The sequence below is a fragment of the Nothoprocta perdicaria genome, unplaced genomic scaffold (assembly GCF_003342845.1).
Source record: "Nothoprocta perdicaria isolate Ctin4 unplaced genomic scaffold, notPer1 scaffold_422, whole genome shotgun sequence".
Taxonomy (NCBI): Eukaryota; Metazoa; Chordata; class Aves; order Tinamiformes; family Tinamidae; genus Nothoprocta; species Nothoprocta perdicaria.
The window spans coordinates 74,148-96,311 of record NW_020455669.1 but is presented as its reverse complement, the minus strand read 5'-3'; the positions used below and the strand labels follow the sequence as shown (position 1 = coordinate 96,311).

The 22,164-nt window shown below is 40.1% G+C and overlaps 1 protein-coding gene across 2 annotated transcripts in view; it reads right to left on the bottom strand.

Annotated features, from left to right (window-relative positions):
* Positions 1-12,016: 12,016 nt before the first annotated feature.
* Positions 12,017-22,164, bottom strand: part of LPCAT1 (lysophosphatidylcholine acyltransferase 1) — a 46,314-nt gene continuing 36,166 nt past the window's right edge. For both annotated transcript variants that reach the window (XM_026046160.1, XM_026046161.1), the window contains 4 exons: positions 21,112-21,265; positions 20,177-20,275; positions 16,975-17,113; positions 12,017-12,685 (listed from right to left, as the gene is read on the bottom strand). In XM_026046160.1, the coding sequence (XP_025901945.1) occupies positions 12,501-12,685; positions 16,975-17,113; positions 20,177-20,275; positions 21,112-21,265 (577 nt within the window). In that variant the 3' untranslated portion in view covers positions 12,017-12,500. The remainder of the gene's footprint in view (positions 12,686-16,974; positions 17,114-20,176; positions 20,276-21,111; positions 21,266-22,164) is intronic.

The following is a 22,164-nucleotide window of genomic DNA, read 5'->3' as shown; positions in this document are numbered from 1 at the left end:
TTCAGTTGGTATTTCACAGGATGAAGGGTGGTATTTTCTGCCTGTCACAGCTGCCTAAGGGGTGGCTGCAAATGGAGTCACGCCCTCCTTGGAGGGACACAAACAGCAACACTGTCAATAGATACCAGTTTTCACTGCTGCTTCACATATGCACCATTCAGTTCACCAAAGACGGCAGGGACTGCAAAAGTAAAGTTCTTTCTATTTAGGATCTGGCCTGTGCAGATTGCGCTTATGTCTGACAATCAGACACAGGGATATCTGGCAGCTTATCAGCCAAAAATTGACCCAGATTGGAAGGATTTCATGCAGATGATGTATTCTTAAGATGTAGACAAATGTACATGGGACTCTCTGGTCACTCTTGGGGAGAATCCTGTGCTGCACAGTGCTATCTCCTGCCACAGAAAGGCGATTTTCAAGCCTCTAGCATGTCCTGCAGACATTCCCTAGACTTTTCTGTCAGTCATACTTTCTCAGGGATGGAATTTGGTAAAGAACATCTTTTACAACTTATGTCTTCTCTGATCTCACGTTCAACAGGTGCCCTGGACAGGGCAACCTCTAATTATACCAGCTATACTTAAAGAATAGTAATGCCAACTGCCTGTACAGTATGACATGCCTTCATATTTAGAGCCTTCTGCTCATTTTCAAATACATTTTAGTATCTCTAGGTATTTTAGTAAGATAAAAGCAAAGATATGGTGTCTGCAAGGCACACCACAAGGCAGACTTCCATGCCTAGCTTTGCAGCAAGACTATCAGGGCTGCAAGAATTGTGGCTCAGCCAGGCAGCACAAGTGAGGAAGGGTATGGGTTGACTTAGTAAGTATGTGCTATCATCTCTGTAATGAAGTAGAAAAGAGAAAGGAATGGTTGATAGATTTGACTCCAGCCCTAATATCAGGATATGAAAATATGAGTGGACTGTTTTCTAAGAAGCAGTGAGCACATGGGAAACTGTCCTGGGTTTGTGTGGAGCCCTAGGAGAAAGTTTCCTGTCAGACACTAAAAAGCCTCGAAGGTTTTGAGAAGTTTTATAGAAATGCTCTCCCCTATCAAAGCCCAACATGCACCCACGCAATCATCACTAGCTTCCCTGTGCACCTGAGAGCAAGGACATGTCAGGCACTCCTTGGCAGGGCAAGGGTAGCACTGGGGTTGTCCATGTCCACAGCACTTCCCACCCACTTACTACACCCGCTCGGCCCCAGAACAAGGGGGGTGATGTAAGGGGGGATGAAAAAGCCCTCTCTGCTCTGCCCTCCTCCTGTTGCCCTTGGCAGGCCCTGCTTGGCTTCACACGGGGAGCCCTGCGCACTCCCGCAGCCTCCCGCTGCCCCCAGCGCCGCTCCGCAGCTGCGGGAGGAAGCGGACCAGTGCGGGGCAGAGCCGCCCGCCCCAGCGCCTCGCCAGCCAGGTACAGGCAGGCGGGCCGACACGGCCGCGCGCCCCCCTGGCCGGCGACCGTTAGAACCGGTCAGCCCCGGCCAGAACCGGTCAGCGCCGGGGGAAGGGGAGGGGGGAGCGGGGCGCCCGCCTCCCGCCGCCTCGGCGCCCTCTGCTGCTCCCGGGGCTGAACTGCTGCTCAGCGCCGCCCTCCCCTACTTCATTTATTTATTTATATTTATTTACCGTACCACCCTTAACGCATCCATGTCCCCTTCGAAAGCTGGCTTTCTCCAGTAATGGCTTCCAGACGGCAGGCTAATAAAATGGAAGCAATAGGAAACAAAACTAAATCGGAGTCCTTTGGTGAGAACTTATTACATTACTTAGCTAGTGGAATGGCCAGCAGTTAAGATGCTGCAATGCACAGTCCTAGTGAGTTTTGTAAGGCGCAGGTAATTCAGGAGGAACATTTATAGTGTATTTTTAAAATTTTCTTCTGTGCTGGCCCTTGTCCCCAGGTCTTGTTCTAGAAACATCATCATTCAGAAACCAAGAGGCTTCTCTTGACCATTTTATTGTTGCTTGGTTGTCTGGATCATTTACGTTGCCCCAAAGAATGAGATGATTGAGCTTTTGAGACCTTTTGGGTTTCTCTGCTGCCTCTTTAGATCCAGCGCTTTGTTATGGGTGAAGTGGAGGACTATGTAGCTGCTTGAAGGGTCGGCTTTTCTGAGCATCTCTTGCCAGCTTGCCTTGCCCTGGCTGTGGCACAAGAGGCACTTGGAGGCTAGTCACACTGTGGTTAAGGGGGCGGCTCCTAGGAAGAAAAATTTGGGGCACAGAAATAAGCAGGTGCACCTTGTTTGTTCACTTTTCTAAATAGGAACCCTCAAGAGACTCTTCTTGTCTATAAAATGTAACATAGATGCCAGCAAAAACTGGCCGAGTGAGCTGAAGAGTAACGGGAGCAGGCTGAGGTGAGGAAGGAGACCACGAAGCCAGTGCTCCCACAGGGGTGGAGCAGCCTGTCTTCTGAAGACGCCTCCAGGAGTCGCAGCCATGGAGCTGCTGAGGATGCACAGGGCTGTGCCAGAGGCAAAAGCAGCGCTGCAGTCAAGCACCAGTGGCAAAGGGCCGGCTGAAACGGGGTTAAAGCCAGAGAGTATCTGCTGTGTAACCTGGACAGCAAAGGCAGAGGAGGAAAACTTAAATTAACCACAAAACCAACAAAAAAAGTAAGGGGTTAATCTAAGTTATATTAGCTTAAGTTAAAGGCTATGGTAAATCCTGGCCATCAAAATTAGGCCAAGGCAGAATTCTAGGCCTCACTTTGCCTTATCCTGAAAAAAAAGTTTTAAATGTATTACAGGAATATCAACATAAATATTTCCTTGTCTCCATCTCTGGAAAAGGACTTTCAAACCCTTCCTAATAAAAAATTTTGGATGCATATTTATGCATTTACATAATCTGTAAGAATATTTTAAGAATCCTTTTTATTGGTAATGAAATAGTGTTTCTAAAAATGCACCACATTCTGATAAGCATATTCTGGCATTAGGTGGTTTTTTTTNTTTTTTTTTTTTTTTTTTTTGACATTTTGCACATGGTAATCTTATATATAAAAGGACAGAACCAAAAAGAAGCAGAAATAAAAAAGAAAGAAGAAAAAATCCTAAACTGTTACATAGAAAGAGATGGAGTATTTGGTCATAAAATAACTTGGTCAAATTTTAAACCCTCATACAAAAATGTGTAATATGGCTGCATGACTAATAGGGCTTCCCTGAAAGTAGTAGTAACTCAGACAAATACTTTATTATTCTTTTTAAAAACAGTATGAAATTGTACTCATTAGCTCTCACCTACACACTAATGCATATTTAACCTGTGTAGGACAATTACTGAATCTGCATTCATACTGTAACTTTAAATTAGAAACAATTTTAAAGAAAAACACAAGTCTTCACTTACAGTCTTCACATCATGAAGCATATATGTAATTTCTGTAGTAGACTTCTCCATGTTTAACTTATAAAGATATTCATATTAACAGTTCACTTTATAGTCCCTGGACTTCCACTTTTTTTTTTTTTTTTAAACACCCTATCCATTTATTTGTGTATGTAGGAGGACTATCGAATCACTTCTCAGCTTTTTCTTGGATAAGGAACATTGCTGGAACTACTAATTTACATGGACCTCTTCTCCAGGCTTCTAGAACAAAGGGACCAAAGACCCGGACTCAGTATCCCTGTAAGCCTTACTACCCCTTTCCCTGCCTTCAGTCTCCCCATCACACCCTGAAAAAAAACACACCAAAAATCATAAAACCCTATATTTGATATTCTTCTTGTCAGACAAATGTCATTCCACACACACTGCTACAGAGGGAATATATCAAAGCATGCTTAAACATTTTCCTTGTTGTAAATCTTGCTGATCAAAAACTTAAGTCTAGGAAAAACTCCAAAGGACACCGAACTTTTTAAATTTTGCTTTTAATTTGGTTTTATGCTGAAAATTCTGTTTACAGTAAGCCAGTCACAAAGAAAATGTCCAGTTGGGCAGAACGAGCCATGATTGTATACTGCATATCAGTTTTTGGAGGGTATCACATAGTTCCCTTTTAGTAAGTCATTATATGACTTACAGCATAATTTAAGCTTGGCTGTCACTTATTTGGCTCAGCAGGTTCCTCATACCCGATAGTCCATTTTGACCTATTGGACAACTAGCAAGAAAAGACTGCTCTAATTGAGGTATTTCCTTTAAGGAATTACTGGTCACTGGTATTCAGAGGTAATGTTAAATCATATTCCTTTAAATGCTGAAAAATGTACAAAACCAAGTTCATTTAAAAAAAATTATCCTCGGTCTTTCATGCATATTAATAAAAAATATAAAAACCAAACTTGTAGCATTGAACCCTACGCTTCATTCTGCAGAAGGTTAACAAACATTTCCACCATTAGAACCACAAACTATAATAATCTTTAATGCACTGTTCTTTTTTGCTTTTTAATCCTGAATTACAGTCACTTCAGTGCAAAGATTGTCTATACACACACACACCATAGGAGCCTTTCAATAGGAAAATTTACAGCAGAAATATGCACCGAGTTCATTATTCTCTATAAGCACTATATTTTGGTACAGGTGTCACACTGCACATCCAAGGGCTATAGTAGGAAGCTTGCTGCCAACATGCACCTTTAAACACACAGCGTCTGCCTGTGCAGCTCTGAACTCAGCAGAAGGTGAATTCTGTGATTCTATGAAATACCACTGGTGGAACAAGCACCTTGGGCGAGTTCACACAAATCTAGATTTCCTGCTCCATAAGCACAGGTTGTTGGTGCAACTAAATGCAACCTCTTCATGGCAGTGTCTGAATGGTATTCAATAGTGGTAGAAGAATATTCCCAAATTTGATTTTAAAAAAATTTCACATTTGCATTCTTTTTTTTCCCAAAATACATAAATGATATCCTCAGTGCTATTTAGTAGTAATTCAAGAGAATGAAAAGGTTTTTTTTTTCTCTGAATTAATTCTCAGCTTGTTGATAACTTCATTTTCTTCAAATAAAAAGATTAATTAGTATCTGAGATCAAATCAGAAATATCTTGCACACTCGTAGAGATGCTGGGAGTTAGAAAAATGTTTAGAAAGTGGTCCCGTTGAACAGATGTCAAATACTTTCTATGCAATGCCATAACATTGAAGTTAAGTAGTACATAATACAAAGTCAGCAGATGCTTAGGCTTCATCCTTCTTCAGAATAGAAAACCCATTACTTTTAAAGAGATTTACTTCTGATTTCTCTTTCTAAAGTTACTGATATGCAAGGAGCTCTTAACATCCTTACAGCCATTGCAAAAAGCAACATAAATCACCAACACAAACACAATATGAACAAGCAGCTGCAACTGTTTTCTTTTGGCTTAAGTATATACATTTGAAAATGAGTGATACTTAACTTAAGGAATTCTAATCTACACATCTAGAAAATACAATTTTGATTTTAGCTGTTGACTTAAAACTGCTTCTGTAGTCCCAAAATACAACACTCGCTAACTTAAAGCTACCTTCTGAAATACAAGAAATACTTTGCTTGAACGTTAAAGAAAACATAACACAAAAATATATACTTTGGGCATACAAGATCTTTACAAGTTTATTTCTTTAGCATTTAAAATACAAAATTGTCTTCATGCTGGATAGTCAGTGAAAGACATTTGGGTTTTCCAGTATACATTCATAGACTTAGAAATAACCTATCATCAGATGAATTTCATTTCCAATACCATGGTAGGATGAAAAGCATCAGAGGTTCAACTTTCTTCATTATCCATGAAGAGAACTGGTTTCCTATTTACATGCTGCATTCTGACCTCAGAGGTAAACAGGCACATGCTACCGTGACATACACAAGCCAGAGTATATAAGGTTTCATTATGTACTATGGCAAAACTTTATTTCTTACTGTTCACGGAAACATTAAGTTTCTCACAAGCAGTTTCAAGCTTGCTGTCACCTGGACCTGCCACCTCAATGGTTGAACCATGGGAAAAGAATCCTATGGGAATTAATCCTATGGAAATATTAAGCAGAAGCACAAGCTAGCACAGCACAAAGGACTTCAGTTTCAGGTAGCATTAGCAGAATGCAACCTTCATGTTCATGCGTCCCTTTCTATTCGAGAAGGAAAGTCTGTGAATATCCCTTAAGCATAAGAGACAGTGCAGTCCGCTTCAAGCTGCAGCTCACCTGCAGCTGCAGAACAGGCAGCAGACAGAGCTGGAAATGTGGAAAACTAAATCCACCAGTCCAAGGGACAAAGTAAGACTTTTCTCTATCGAGGGAGAAGCCAGCTATGAAGTGGAACCACTGTTCCTATGATGCCTTTTATGGGATTTCTACTTGCTAGTTCAGGGCCAGCTATTCAGCCTATTTTTCCTTTGACGTTTTGATCCCTTGGCTCAGGATTGGTACTCTCAGAGCACAATCATGGTATCAAAACGTACTATTACAAAAAATTGATGTGTTTCATCTTGCTTCTAAGATATCTTGATCAAAGTGAAAGAATTAACTCGTAACACTGTCCCCAGGATGTTATAGAGACGTTCCTAGAAATCCCCCAGCTAAGCTCAAATGAGCTGGCACGTTCATGCGGCCCTATACAAGCATGAGATCAGAATCACGGAACATAAGAAACGTGCTGGTAAGAAGCTACACGGAAGCTGATTATCTCAAGAGCAACAGCTCACTTGGGTGTTGTCTCCATTTCCAGTCTCAGCAGCGTGACTGATGCTTTAAATACGGGAAATGACCAGCACCTGCTTCTTTACCTGTTACGGATGACCAACCAGAGCTAGCATGAGTAAGTGCTCTGCTATGCCACTCTGCTGAAGGAAATGCGAGCAGCAGCCTTTGCTGTCACAGCTAAAAAAATTAAGTGAGCTTGCAAGGCAATCCTGGCAGAGTATCACCTGCGGCAAGAAAAAGTCTCATTCTATTTCACAGATATAAACTTGGCGTTTAAAGCCTTTTAAACCTTCTGTTCTCCCTCAGTATTGCACCGTTTGATGCCATTACACATGAAGCACGTTATCACATCTGGGGGAAAAGCAGCCCATCCTCTACAAAACACATCACTGCTCATTCACAAAAGGCTAAATAATTAAAATCTTAAAATAAAAAATGACAGATTTCCTTGGGAAGGAAACTCTCGCAACTACATCTATGAGCTACAGGAAGTCTTCACATGCATGTTCAAGCATATTTAACAGATAATTTCTTTGCTTTTTTTTTTGTGGTTTTATCTCATTATTATATAACAATTATGCACATATTGATCAAAGGTTACTAATTTGTTGTTTTGTGTCTTGGCTATAGCACACAACAGTAGTATTAGTTCCTTGCAGGCACTGCTGGAGAATTTTACCTTTAAGATTGTCTTTCAAGGTTCTCTTCATGGTCTGTGTATTTTTTTCAGGTCTTTACAGGCAAGCATCACTGGCTGTTGTGATGCGAACAGTCACCTAGATGCACAACTTTGAAGTATTTTCAAGAAATCATAATCTGACTGAAGAACAGCTCGTTTAATCTCTACCTGCCTTCCTGTTCATCTGTGAACCAGATCCTGGGGACTGGCTGAATTGAACAGCACTGGTTACAAATTCTTACCTTCCTTTTCAAGCTGATGAACCTAGTCTTCCTCTTTTTTTTTTTTTTTTTGGGTAACAATCTAGGCAGAGCAAATAGGCAATTAACATGTTCAAAATGAGATGAAATATTAGCCAGACATCTAAGCAATCGATCACCTGACATGCTCAGTTAACAGGAAATGCCTGTATTGTGATACAAGTTTGCTAATGCAAAATGCTTGTCCAACACATCTGTAATTTTTGACTTCACTCCGTAGCACTCCTGGGAATGATGCTAGAAACCAAGTTTCTAGTAACTTCCAACTCAACAGAGAGCAACAGCCCCACATTTCAGAAGGTCACATGACCCACACTGACCCAGAGGGCAAATTAATCTGACTTGGTTAAAATTAACAGAAATGAGCTGAAGTCCCAAAATAATTGTAAAATTGTGTTTATATAGTCTATGAGGCCATGGCACACACCTATAGCACACCCCACTCAAGCTCTGCAATGTCTGTTAAGCCCTTTTGAAGGAGCAGAAAAACGAATCATAGTTAAATACTGTGAAACTGTTATTCCCATGTGATAAGGTAAGACAAAAATAATTTAACGGCAAATTCAAAGATAGCCTTAGAAGGAAACTCATTGATGATAAAAATATATCGTGTTCAGAAAATTTATCAAACTATTCAAATGTTGAAGTACCACAATTTGTTTCCTGGAAAAATAACACAAATACTTACTACATAATACTATGAATAAAACCATATAGTTCCCATCTAGCTCTATGCTTAAACTAGCTAACAAACCTGTTTGAACTGCATAAAAACTCCCAAACAGCCAGGAAAAAAAACTTGTTACTTATTTCCTATGGCTTTGCTCCTGAAGAGGTTGCATTGCTTCCTACTACACAAGTGCCTGAATTTCAAGTCAACCTTGTCACCTAAAGATTTAAACTTTCAACATGGGATTAGCAAACAGCCAAAATACTCTTGTCTTCTGATACAGTAAGACTCTGACTGAAGCAAACACATTGTTATATATAGTGAAATTCACTGGTACAAAATCAAGCATATAATCTAGTTTCTCTGTTAAGGCCTTAGATTTGTTTATTCTACCTTTTACAATAGGTGTCTGCCTAGATCAGTGCACTCAGAGACATCTGTAGAACTTCCCTTCCTGCAGTGAAAATAATCGTTTAAACATGCTTTGACCCTTTTAAATATGCTTTTGCTTATTTTAATGATTTTTTATTTTGTTTGAAGAAAAATAAATGAGGCAAGATGACACTTTTTAGGTATCTTGGATCTCAAAAGTTTTGTGGATCTTGGTATCCATATTCCTTCAGAAATTTAACTTTTTTTTTTTTTTTTATACTGTATCAGAATAACAAGGTTTGGCCGAGTCTCTTTCACAGGCGATAAAAATCAGGCTGTTGTAAGAGCATTGTAACAAGGGCCAGCAGTTAATACACAGAAATAGCAAAACATTTATCACTACCCCCTGACTAAAGACAACCATCGGAAGTCTTCACACCACTGCATTTTTTTTAAGGACTATGTATTAAGTGAAACTGCTGTTAGGACCTGACGTCATTTCTTTGTGCGTCTTGCCATAAATTTATGTGCTACTGTTATTACCAGTTAAAATAAGATGTTGCTTGTGTAAAAGTGTTGATTGAAAGAACTCATACTCCAGAGTTTGGCTTGGTGGAGGGGGAAGAAAGCTGTCCAGCCTTTTCACATCTATTCCTGCCGCCCAGCAAGATGCTGAAACGCAGTGCATCACAACCTAGCTGCTCCATAGCATAATACCTTTAAGAAAGACTGGTTATGTGAAACCACTAAAGCATTTCTGCAGTCCAGGTGTGACAGGTGACTTCTGTTGACTGTGACTTCTGTTCTAGACATTACTGCATTAATGCAACGTGTTATGAGCCTCAGCTGTCAATAAACTCCGAGTAGCAGAGTTTTCTGTCACCACAGGCCAGTTTAATGCTGCAGTCCAATACAGTCCAAGGGATTTCAGAATCTGTAGTGTATTTATTAATATCTTTGTGACACTGAATGTTTCCAGAGGCTGATAAGGTCTTCATCCTGATATTTACCGCATTATCTCCCTACCTATCAGTCACCTCGGAAAAGAGTGAATGCTGCAAGATGCAGAACACAGAATCTAGATGTTTTGTAAATGGTCCCTCTGCCTGACTGCCTGTTTTTCACCACGCAAATGCAGCGCTTAGCACTTTGACTTCCTCAGCACGGCAGCTCCTGCCCAGTTTCAGCTCTGTGAATAAAGCTGATTCAAAGGATTTTTCAAACATCTCCACCACTCGATGTCATGTTTGTTTAAGGGCCCATCTCTCCCGCACTTGGAAATCCTCAGCTCTCCAAGCTCACAGCAAAAGCTGACTCTCTCACAGACGGCTGCCTCGGCTCACAGCGGAGCACCGTAAGCGGAGAGCTTACAGGTTCCACGTGATGCCAAAACTACAGTCCGTGTCCCCTCCCTTGCATACTACAATATACACTTTACAAAAGAATTATCAGAAAGCAAATTTCAGAAGCCTTACTCCTGTAATCCTGGGGCATCATCAGCAAAATCAGGAGCGTCTCTGCCCAAGCTGCCCGTCTGCTCTGTACTGACAATTGCCAACGAGGGCAGCCTCCTCAGCCCACACGGACAACCTGCTGCCAAGGTTAACTAGGTGTGTTGCACATTTTCCTAATGCTTTACTTGACTTTTAAAGAAGTTGGCTACATCTACTAATTACATGTACAAAAGACTGCTCCACTTTTCTCTAAAGCATTTTTTTTCCATATTTGAGGACTTCATTTTCCTTCAGTTTCCTCATCTTCGTTTAAAGATTTACCTTTTGCTGCATATTTTCTGCCCTCTAGACTCCATGGATATCCATGCCCCAGCATGGATAGGTACTTCCATGAAGGTTTAATTCATAACCAGAACCATCACACAGACGGCACTTTATGCATCCCACTCTAATGACCATCGTTGTTGCAGCAGCAAGTTAACTGTCCTCTGTGTGTAACACGCTGTGCCCTGTGGATGTTTGCTCCTGTGCTGCATAAGTGGAGCTACATCTCTTATTTTCCAAGTTTTCAAGACTGCTTTTAAATTTGAATCCTGCCTGCCAGCCTGCTGCAACCCTCTAGCTTTGCATGCATTTCTTAGATAAATCAGAAAATTCACTCTTATCTCCAAATGAGGGCATACCTCTGAATAATTCCATAGAAAGCTTTATTTCTTACCTTTTGTTTTCCCAGTACCATTCCTATTAAAACCATTTTTTCCCATTTTGGAAACTTGCGACGTGCAGATAAGGATTTCCAAGGACACATTCCAATAGCCTAATGAGTTTCAAAAACCTCCTGCTATTTAAAAGCAAGACACAAACAAAAAACCAAACACAAAACCCACCCCCACATCTGGTATAAACACATTTCCTGCTGCTAAAATTCCTCTCTTTCAAATATAAGATTATACTAACATGGGAAAGATCTAGATCTCAATGGCAGCTTTTAAATGATATTTTTGTGATTGGAATGTGGCCTCTGTGGGGTTACTCACAAAGTGATTAAAAAGGAAAGTGCTGGTAGTTGTGTTCAGATGTAGAGTTGCCATCCAGTTGCCTTGTGACAAAGCCACCTTCTTCCTATTCTTGGAGGCTTTGGTCATTTTTCCTAACACATGGAGCTCCATGTTTTTTGAAGAGTTTCTATTCATCTCTGAGCTAATTAAGGCATCTGGCTTTCAAGAGGAAAGATAAGAAATGTCCCTAGTAGAAATGCTTTTAAATTTCTTTTAAAGAGTTCTAAAATAAATCAAATTACATCTGTGGCATACACAGTATAGCTAATGTTGCTCTAGCGTTTTAACTAGCATTGAGATGGTCTGCAACTTTTTGCTCACTTTGCTTTGGGAGTAATTGCAACCTTTTCAAATTCACGCTCCTACAACTAAGTTTTTACAGTGTCTTTCATGCTACAAACTTGCTACAGAAACAAAAATAAAATCTACATGCACAAAACCACACACCAAAAAAGCTCACAAAAACACAGCAAAAAACACACTGATGACTTTAGATTAAATATAATTGTTGACAAGACTCCCATTTAAATGCTAGGCCGACATGATTTCAACCAATTTCAAAAGAAAAGCACAGGAACTTTTGTCATGTGTTTGCAAATAACATGTGATATGTCAGTCTGGAAAGAGAGATCAAATTTAATTGCATCTGCAAGATTACAGTAGAAAGAAAGTGTTGGTGATGCGGGAGGAGGGGGAAGAGAGCCTTTCCTTTTCATTCTACCATGGAATGGATTGAAAGGGAAACAATTTTGTCACTTAACAGTAAAAATAAAAAGCAAGGAATCCTTAGCTTGTTTTTTCATTATTGTTTTGAAATCCTTTCTTTTTTTTTTTTTTTTTTTTTTCATTGAAACCAAAACAAATGGCCAAAAATGTGCTTGCCTTGTTGCAACCCCACTGCAATCAACAGGCCAGACTGTGCAGGTATGGACAGCAAAATTTGGCCCCAAGACATCCCTGGAACTAGGGAAAACACTAATCACCAAAGTGCACTTAACACCATAGTAGCTACAGTTTCTTTATACATGCACAGTTTGTGCGACAGTTTGTACATGAAACTAGCCAATAAAATATAAATAAGTGTGCCGCTCCCTCTTAAATAAGAACATTAATAATGAAGCTCATTCACATTCTTGCCTTTCAAAGACTTGAAAAAAATAAAATCGCCTTCCCCAAAGTAACCTGGAACATACTAATAAATATAGCACATATGAATCCAAGAATGGTATTATGGGAGAACTTTCACACACAAAACTGGTATTTGCTGTAGAGCTGGAGTGACTTATGAAAATCCCAAGAAAAGACAATCCTCTCACCAGGAGAGGATGGTAACAGTTGTAGTATTAATTCAGTTTCTTCTGCAAGCACTGCATTTTCTCCTCAACATTTTCAGGGCTGAAGTCAGTACAGATGCCATTAGGAGCCGGACGCGACGAGGTCTCCAAGCCACTGCCATCTCCCATGGGATCGGAGTACAGGTAGTCTTCTGCAAAGTGCGGATGCAACTCGGCAAATCTGTGGAAGTCATCTAAAAAGGTTTTGGTTAGATGTATCACTTCTTTGGAGCAAGGAAATGTGAAGTTCAAATACAGCATAAACGAGTATGATCGTTTCCAAGATGGCTTTGGAAAACAGTGCTGGCCTCACTGCTTGTTCCAGCTTTTCAACACAAGTTTCCCCCATGCTCACTACCGAGATGCTGCAAAAGGAGATCCAAGCCCTTCACATCTGTCCAAGTCAGTTCAGCCTGTGCAGGCAAGGGGCAAACTGATTCAGACTTGCTTACAGGCACGCAAGGAGCACTGCATGCTTTGATGCAGCATCTCACTGCTCGCTGAGGGAAGGGCAGAAGCCCTCAGCCTGCTGAGGAACTGCAGTGAATAACTACACTAGTATTTTTTTAAAAATCTATGGTATCTTTTTGCAAACATGTCCTTTAAGGAATTCCACTAACAAATCTCTGCAGCCTAAGCCTGGCTGTCATTACTTCCTTCCTGTTTCAAAATTTTCAGGGATTGATACTGACTGCAAGAATTTAACAGCTTTGCTTGCTCATTCCATTAAAACAGTATTTTAAGTCACGACTCACTTTATGAAAGCATGATTTTAGCATTACATAATAATAAAACTCTACAGAGATCAAGATTAACTCTCAGGAAAGGGGAGGGGAGATCCCTAGCACCAAAAAGTTCCATTTTAATGTTAAAAATGAGGCACTGCAGCTTTGTTACAATCTGTCCATATGGCTGTTTCTACAGACATGATTTAAACATCAACATTCTGCACAGGATCCAAGTCATAAGAAGCTCTTTTTATAATGTAAGCTGACATTGGAAAAAGCTGGATGTGAACACCATTGTTAACTCTGTCATCTGTAGTACGTCCTAGAGCCCACACGAGTCTCATATCCACTGGATTATTCCCAAAGATCTCAGGGCCAGGCAGGGGCTGCCAGTTCCCTAGAGGGCAGAGCAGGCAGCAGCTGGAGTAACTTTCCACATGAGGGAAGCTCGGTCCCTTCCGCTACAACAGGACTGGCATGGAAGAAGAGAACTCCCACAGCCTCCTTTCTGTCCTTTGCCCTTTGGGACAGCATTTCTCTCAGCACTGCAGAGCACGAGGGGGAATGTCTTTTCAGAGGCAGCCTCTGATATTTGCAAAGGGGAGGATGAGGAGAATGCAAGGGATAAATCTTCATCCTTCTGCAAACAGGAAGAAAACAAATAAATAAAGGAAAGCCATCCACCTCTGTATATGGATCAAAATTATTTGGGACCTTGCAACTTCAATGAAAGATGATGACACTCAGGTCCTAAAAAATCTATGAATTAAGTATCTTAAACCAAAGAAATGGAAATTACAAAAAAAAAAAAAATATGGAAATCATAGAATGACTGAGGTTGGAAGGGACCTCTGAAGATCATTTAGTCCAACCCCCCTGCTCCAGTAGGGACAGCTAGACCACATGGCACAGGGTTTTAAACATGTCCTAAAATGCACATAAATGCACACACAAACACACAAAAAAAATCATTTGACAGCATTTTTAATGCATATTCAATATATTCTATAATATAATCTTGTAGCAAAGAGTCTAATACTCTGATCATTTCCAAGGAGGAAGTGTACAACAATTATTTTTTACAGTGGTGGTAGTTACAATAATAGTGTATTAATAATATTGAAACATGTAGGTGTAAACTAATTCATCAGAACCAAAACACTTGAAAACATTCAACTAACATGACTGAAGACACTGTGATGCTGCAGCAAACAAGGACAGCAATGGCCTATCAGCCTAGTCTGCAACAGGAATGTTAATACACTTCCTCCTTTTCTTGCAGGAAAGTTTTAAGCCAGCCCCAGGAATCTATTCCTCTTCCTAAACAACATGCGCAGTGGCGCTGATTCTATTAACAACCATGAAAAAAAACAAAAAACAAACAAATAAAACTCTGGAAGGGTTCTTGAACTTGGAACTTGAACAGAACTTGGAAGAGACCTCCAGAGCTCATCGAGTCCAACCCCGCTGCTCAAGCAGGGTCACCTAGAGCACGTGGCACAGGGCTGCATCCAAGCGGGTTTTAAAGATCTCCAAAGAAGGAGACTCCACCACCTCCCTGGGCAGCCTGTTCCAGGACTCTGTCACCCTCACTGTCAAGAAATTTTTCCTCAAGTTCCTGTGGAACTTTTGGTGCTTCAGCTTGTGGCCGTTTCCTCTAGCCCTGTCAGTGGCCGCCCCCTCCTCCTCACTGCCTCCCTTGAGGTATTTATACACGCTGATCAGGTCCCCCTCAGCCTCCTCTTCTCCAGGCTGAACAGACCCAGCTCTCTCAGCCTTTGCTCACAGGGCAGATGTTCCAGGCCCCTGATCATCCTGGTAGCCCTGCGCTGGACTCTCTCCAGCAGCTCCACATCCCTCTTGTCCTGGGGAGCCCAGAACTGGACGCAGTCTCCAGATGTGGCCTCACCAGGGCTGAGTAGAGGGGGATGATCACTTCCCTCGACCTGCTGGAGACGCTCTTCTTAATGCACCCCAGGATCCCGTTGGCCTTCTTGACCACAAGGGCATACTGCTGCCTCAACCAACTATATAAACATTAGGAATGAGCCTAATGGAAAACACTAGGAATTTTACTGTACATGTCATTATAAATAATCCTTCAAAAGGTTCCTGTATCTTTTCAGACAAACATATAGTCCCTTTAAGCATTTTTTTTCCACACAAATATGCCACTAGATATCCTAACCTACATTCTGGCATTCTTTTCATCACCTTTGTCTTTTCAATACTGGATACAAATGAAAAGCTCAAACGTCAAGAAGGACTGAGCTGAATTGGATAATGTTTCTGAGAGATTTAAGTAGGCCTTTTTTGCTCTTACTGAAACAAGTCCTAAAGATATAAAGGAATAATCCTTTACCAAACGGTTTCAGAGCACAGCTCAGAAAAAGATGGGTGGGATTTGCCACGTTCTCAGAAACACAGGACATGATAATTTACAAAGAACAAGCTGTTCCAATAATGCTTCTAATTACAGTTCTCATCTTGGTGCTCAAGCTTAAGACAACCAGGAAGCTTTACACTTGAGAGAAAGAGATATTTTTCAGATGATCAAAAATGTGATTTTGCTTTCTTCTGCTTACCAAGAGGCAAGAGGCAAAAAGGGTGACAAAGGGCCTACAGTCAAACTCTTTTAGAAACGCATTAAGCCTGCGCATGCACTACAAGAACCTCAGATGTTTTCCTCCTACAATCCCAACACTTGCATGAAATTCTTCCATACCCCCACTAAATGATGCTCTTGGTGGAAACTCTAGTTCACTAATCTCCTCTACTTCCCTCCTTCAGCTACATAAACACTTCCTATATACTTCCCTATACAGGATCTCCAGGCAAATAGAAGGGAATTCAGATAATACATTTTAAAGGACCCTATATGCTAGTAAGTCTTCTGTACAAATGTTTATCTATGAATATCTACACAGACTAAGATTGCTTTCCCTTCTTACTGTCAGCCAAACTCTTCAGAGTCCTTGCACAGTTGTTATTTAGCTCTCAAAGATGGGCAGAATTTCTGATAATTTATGATGCACACCTGTAGCATGACTACAGAAAGGTACTGACACTGTCCATCTTACAGACATTACTAGATCAGCCTTGGAAACAAGGTGCACCTAAGGACTTAAGCTAATAGAGCACTGCCAAAGCGAACAGACACAGTACACAACAGGCAACTGGTGCATTTCCAAGCATGTGCTAAAAATCTAAACTTCTAACAATTCAGGTCCAGCATTATTGATCTAGTTAAATGATCATCACTTTATTTTTGGCTATTTTGTTTATCTGCAATCTGAGCTTCTACTTAGGGATGAGATCTCTGGATTCAGGGATTCTAACTTGTACTGTGCTTTAGGCCTGATGGTTGGGTAATTTTTATTTTGTTCTCTCCAAGCAAAATTTCAAAGCAGCAACGCAAACACCACCCCCATTTGCATCACCTGCCAACTGACTGCTAGTGACTGTAGAAGGAAAGGAGCAGAAGTGACAGCTAAACATATCCGGGGCTGCTGCTGTGGCTGAATGGCCAGCACTTCTGTTATGGAAACATTCCACAGCCACTAAGGGAAACTTTTACTATGTACTTAAATTATACTAAAGTTGTAGTAAAAGTTAACTGCAGTTACAAACACTAACTTGTAGTTACAAGCAAGACTAAAAGATAAAGGCTAACAAAACACAACTTGTAAAGGCTGTCTGAATTTATATTGATTTAAAAACACTTGCGACATTTCAAATCCACCAGAAATACTCACCATATGTGATCTCTCCTTTTTCTTCTTCATCTACTGCTCTAAAAAGGTGTGTTACATTAATCTGTGACACCCCCATGGCAGTTTTCAGGATAAGAGCTAAATCCTCTTCTAGTATAGTTCCTTTTTCTGACTGGTAGAGCTGTGAAACAACACACCAAGATAAATATTACCAAGCTGAACATTAATGTCCATGAGGAACAATACGTTAAGAGGTTTTGGAAGTAAGATTTGCTTTGGGAAATACTAGCTGGTCTAAGATTAATGAATGTGTATTAAGTATTTCTGAATAGTCTGAGTAAAACTGAACATTGATGGAGTTGTTATTGGTGCATGCCTAGAAAATAAAGTTTGCTACAACCAGAAAAAACCTATGCTGCATATCTCCACACTAAAAACACTATTTAAAAGATAGTAAAATTGCTTAGCATCTTTTTCCAGGTATGTAACTGAAAATAAGCATAGTGTCCAGGGTACTAAATGTCTGTACTCCCAAGGAACCTGTGGAATCAGGGAACTTAAGCTGGCATAGCGCAGATGCCTCTTCCATTTGCTCAGATTTAAAACTTAAAAAAATCCCTTAGCTAGATCTTCACAAATATTTAAATGATTAGATGCCATTTCCCCCCTCCCCTAAAAAAAAAAAAAAAAAAAAAAACACCACACCACCTTGGCTTAACTACTTAAAGGAAGCTGATAACTGAATATAACTGTTCATAGTCCCCTGGGGAAAAAAAGAAACAGTATTTAGAAACATCTGTAAGAAAACTTCATAAAACTTAAACATCAATTTTGCCTCTTTAACAGAAACTGAGGCAGAAGAGTTTTTGAAACACTCTTGTCAAGAGAGCACTGCAAATATTGAAATATAACAGACTTCTGGAAACTCGGTGAAGTTTCTCAATAAAAACATGAGAACTGGTGAGGCTAAAGAGAGCAGGAATACAAAGAGGCATTTTCACACAGCAGAAGTTGCTGCCACAGGCGCACACACCTCAACAGAATGAAGAGCATTAAAGGTGCATGGAACACAACTGAGCTTGGTAAGAACAGGATTCTGGTGTTTTCCTCTTCAGCACCTGACTGCAGCTCTCAGTTTCACAAAGCATTAGGGGCAAGGGCAAGACACCAATTTAGTAAAATATGCTGCATTTTCACACATCAGGTAGCCAGAGGGTGATATTTCATGAAAAGGTTCTCAAATGTCACATTGGCAAGATTCACAGCGCCCCTTCAAATCGTTAGCAAGCAGAAGGAGAGATTGTCTGGCACTTATACTAGAGTGCTGTTCTTGGGATTTAATATCATAATCCGTTCTTCTACTATTAATTGTCCATCTGAGAAAGCTGGCAGCACAGTAACCTTTATTTGCAGTAACATACTAAAAACCTTCATTTTTGAGCATTTGTTCAATGATGAGAAATCCTGTACTTCATCCCTTGAAGCAAATGACAAGGTGCTTTGCACAAAGCAGCATGTGTCCAAAACCTGAAACTATTCAAAGTCACAAACCAGCCAGGTCTTTTAGCATCTGGCAAAGATTTTACTGTACATAATTCTGGAGAAGGCAGGGAGAGGGGAAGGGAGGAAAAAAAACACCACACAAACATACACTTCACAGGTTTTATTCCTTTTTCTTTTTTCCTCAAGTTCTGTCAGCAAAACTCTCTCAGCTCAAGATTTTTTTTTAATCCTTCTGATCATCACTAGCAGGATGCACTATAAGCCATGTCCTCTTTCTCTTGCTGAATGCCTCCCTATTTTAATGCACATTGTCTTTCCAGTTCTACTGTCAGTCCTGCAGTTCTGTCTGTTCTGCAGTTAACCTGGGAACTCAATTTAAGCATTATGAGTTCCCAAGACTACAGCAGGTACTGAAAAACAACAAAACTTGCAAGAAACAGTTATTCTGTTCATTTTAAATTAGGTGCTTCCAAAATAAGTATCACTCAGCCTGAGATCTTTCTCTTACACAGTAAGAGTATAATGCATCATCACATCTGAACTACTTCCCAAAAGCTAAGTTCAAGTTCACTTTAGCTGTCATCCTTTTATGGTGAAGAGCGAGCTGGCCAGACAGCATGTGACCATTTCCCCATGTTCCGCACCAAGCAAGGGCAGAGACCTCTCTGCTTTTCCCTTACAATAAACAGTGATAATTTTCCTCTAATTGGGCATTTTAAAAAAGTGTAGGAACTAAATGTCTGTCAGTTTCTCCTAAATCACATTTGTCTGATGAAGGGTGAGAATGGTAGGAGCAAACACTAAACATTTCGAGATGACTTATTTGAGGAAAACAAAGGTGAGGAAACTAACAACAGCAACAACTCACCCACGCAATCACGTTCAGAAAATAAGGTTTCCATGTATTATGCAAGGCAATGCTCCCAGCTCCACTCATTCACTAGTGGTGACTCCATCAAGCGTTTGCACTCTCCAGCCTCAGAAACACTGGAGGCGCAAGACAGAGTTCAAGGGAAATGGAAAAGACTGACACAAGATGTGCCGAAGTAGCAGTACTAAGGAAATGAGTCAGAAGTAACAAATCAAGGTGTCAGACAAATCCACTGCCACAGCAAATGCTGGGTATTGCTGCTGCCAGTTTCCCCAAGAGCCTGTGCTTGCCATCTGTGCTGATGCTCCAGCAAAATACTAGTGCTGGAAAATAATCCAGAACATTTCTGGAAAGTAGCAAGTCTGGGCAAAGAACTTCCTTCAGCAGTGCAGGACTGCCACAGAAACGCTATAAGACTAAAGGAATTTTTACCAAGAAAATGAAAGGAGGAAAGAAAAACATTTCTATGAACATGTAAAAATGGATGTTTTTAAAAGTGTTACTAACTCGGAAAAATAAACAAAAAAAGATTTAAGTGAAGCAGATTCTAAGCAGCACTAAGCAGAACTCGTTAACATTTAGGCTGAAGCCATCAGTTCACAGGACTGCAGCTCCGAAACTCGGCAGGCTGCTAAAGAGTCTAGCCCAGCTTCACAGAGGTCCTCCAAACTCCCACTGTTTCACATGCAGGAAGGCCAAACCTGTGTGTTGTCCCCTCTGAATGAGATCCCCAATCCAGTTTCTAATTGCTATGTATATTTAAATGCAAGTAAGCATCAGAAGATCACGTGAAACAAGATTCTAAATCTAACAGCATCATTTCTAAAAGCTAAGTATGAAAACTATGTAGAGGGAGAAAATGCTGCTTACCTGAAATGCCAGCTGAATTGTTTCCAGAGTTTTAGATGGTTTACAGACAACTGACAGAGCAATGACAAATTCCCGTACATCAATAACGCCAGAGTCATTCTGCAAAGGAAAACTACACCTCAAAACACTGCAATTGTTTCAGAAGTTTATTTAACAGCTGCTGCAGAGGTAGAATACTCAAAATCTTTACACACACATTTGCAATAAGGTTGCAAATAAGACCATAAGGTTTGCACTCAGACCAGCGCAAGAATAGAGGTGGTAAAACCTCCATAGACTCTTTCCAAAATCCCAGAAGTTATAACCCTAACATTCCTTGGAGACACTGCTGCTGTGCTTATGACTGCATTTTTGAGCCTTTACATAAAGGCATCCAAACTATCAGGTTAAAATTAAAGGTAGAGAATCCAGTAACAAAGCTGGCTTAAATTAAGCCTTGAATACATCACAACTACTCTCTTAGAGGAGAATATTGTGGATCGAATCTAATCTCCTGGTCTAAATGACCACTATCTTTGGATGAGATGTTATTTCCCCATCTTGCCGATTGCCAAAGAAATGAAGAACTGGCTCAGCTCATGAGCTAAGCTTCCGAGTTCGGCAAGATTTCAGGCAATCCTAGAAGGACAAATAATTTATTTACAAGGTAAAGGAAACACTGCCCAACAGATCATGCATCCAATTGCAAGAAGCCTGTAAAAACGTTGTCCAAATGATATTCTTTTTTATTTTCTGTGCAAGAGACTGCTTTATTTAGTTGAAAAATATAAATCAAATTTAGTCTTATTACCTTGTTGAAAGTGCAGTAAATCCTATAGTGATATTCTCAAAAAGCACCTGACACTCAAATTGGATCTCAAGGAATTCAGTGAGAACAAAATTTGGTTAAAGTTTATCACAAGTGATACGTTTTTTAAAATGCTGTTGTTTCTTACCTCATCAAAAAGGGCAAACATACTTTCTAATGTAGAAGAAACTGGAAATTCCAAGTATGCTGAAAATTCTTCAAGATCAATCTTTTCTTTTTCCATTTTCATGGCACGTTCAGCATATTTGTCAAGATCTCCTTCAAGGTTTTCTGTTTTCAGCCTAAAAAACACATCATTTTTGAACATGTAAAATATCAACTTACTTTTAAAATAGAAATATTGACACAACCAACAATAAAGTGTCAGAAATTCAGGATAAGAATTACTAAGAGACTTATTTTATAAAAATGGTCTCTGATCTTTTTTGTGGTCTCTGATATTCCTTTAATTACTGAATTAAATAATTAAATTAGAAATTATTGTAGGATTTAGGAATCCTGGTCATAAACTCACGTCTTATATTTTACTTTGATTATAAGCCACATTTATAAGAAGTTCCAAGTGTACAAGAAGCATCAATCTAGAACTAGCTTATAGGGAACAGTAGGGAGAGGAAACTAGGTGGGATTTAGGTCACCTGAATATGGTGTCATTGTAGGATGGTAACATAAACCAATTACTGATTCCAAATTTACTAATGGCACTGAACAGGAAAGACCTCATGCACTTTGCCTAAATGAAGTCAGGGATGACATAATAGTGATTACTCCGTTAATCCTGTTTGTTAGCCCTTGCATTTTGCATTCTCTCCAGAGTTGGATACTGTCATGGGGCTACCTATCAAACAAGGCTTCAATAGCAAGGGTAGCTGCATAAGATACACCACTCTTGCTGCAAAACCAGATTTTGATTGGTTGTGTATACACATCTTCATATTAGAGGAGATATTATGCTGAACAGGCTTGTTTCTTGCCAAGTAGTCAAGCTTTTTTTTGTGTTTTATACTTCACAAAAATAAGCTTTATTATCTTTATTTTTTGCTGTGCTGAAGGCTTGCAGTGAAAAAATTCTCTTCCCCTATGGTAGCCACCAAATTCTGATCTGCAGATTCGCTCTGAACTGTTTTAAGGTAATGAAGGCAACCAAACTTTTCAGTATGACATCGCCCCAAGTCATCAG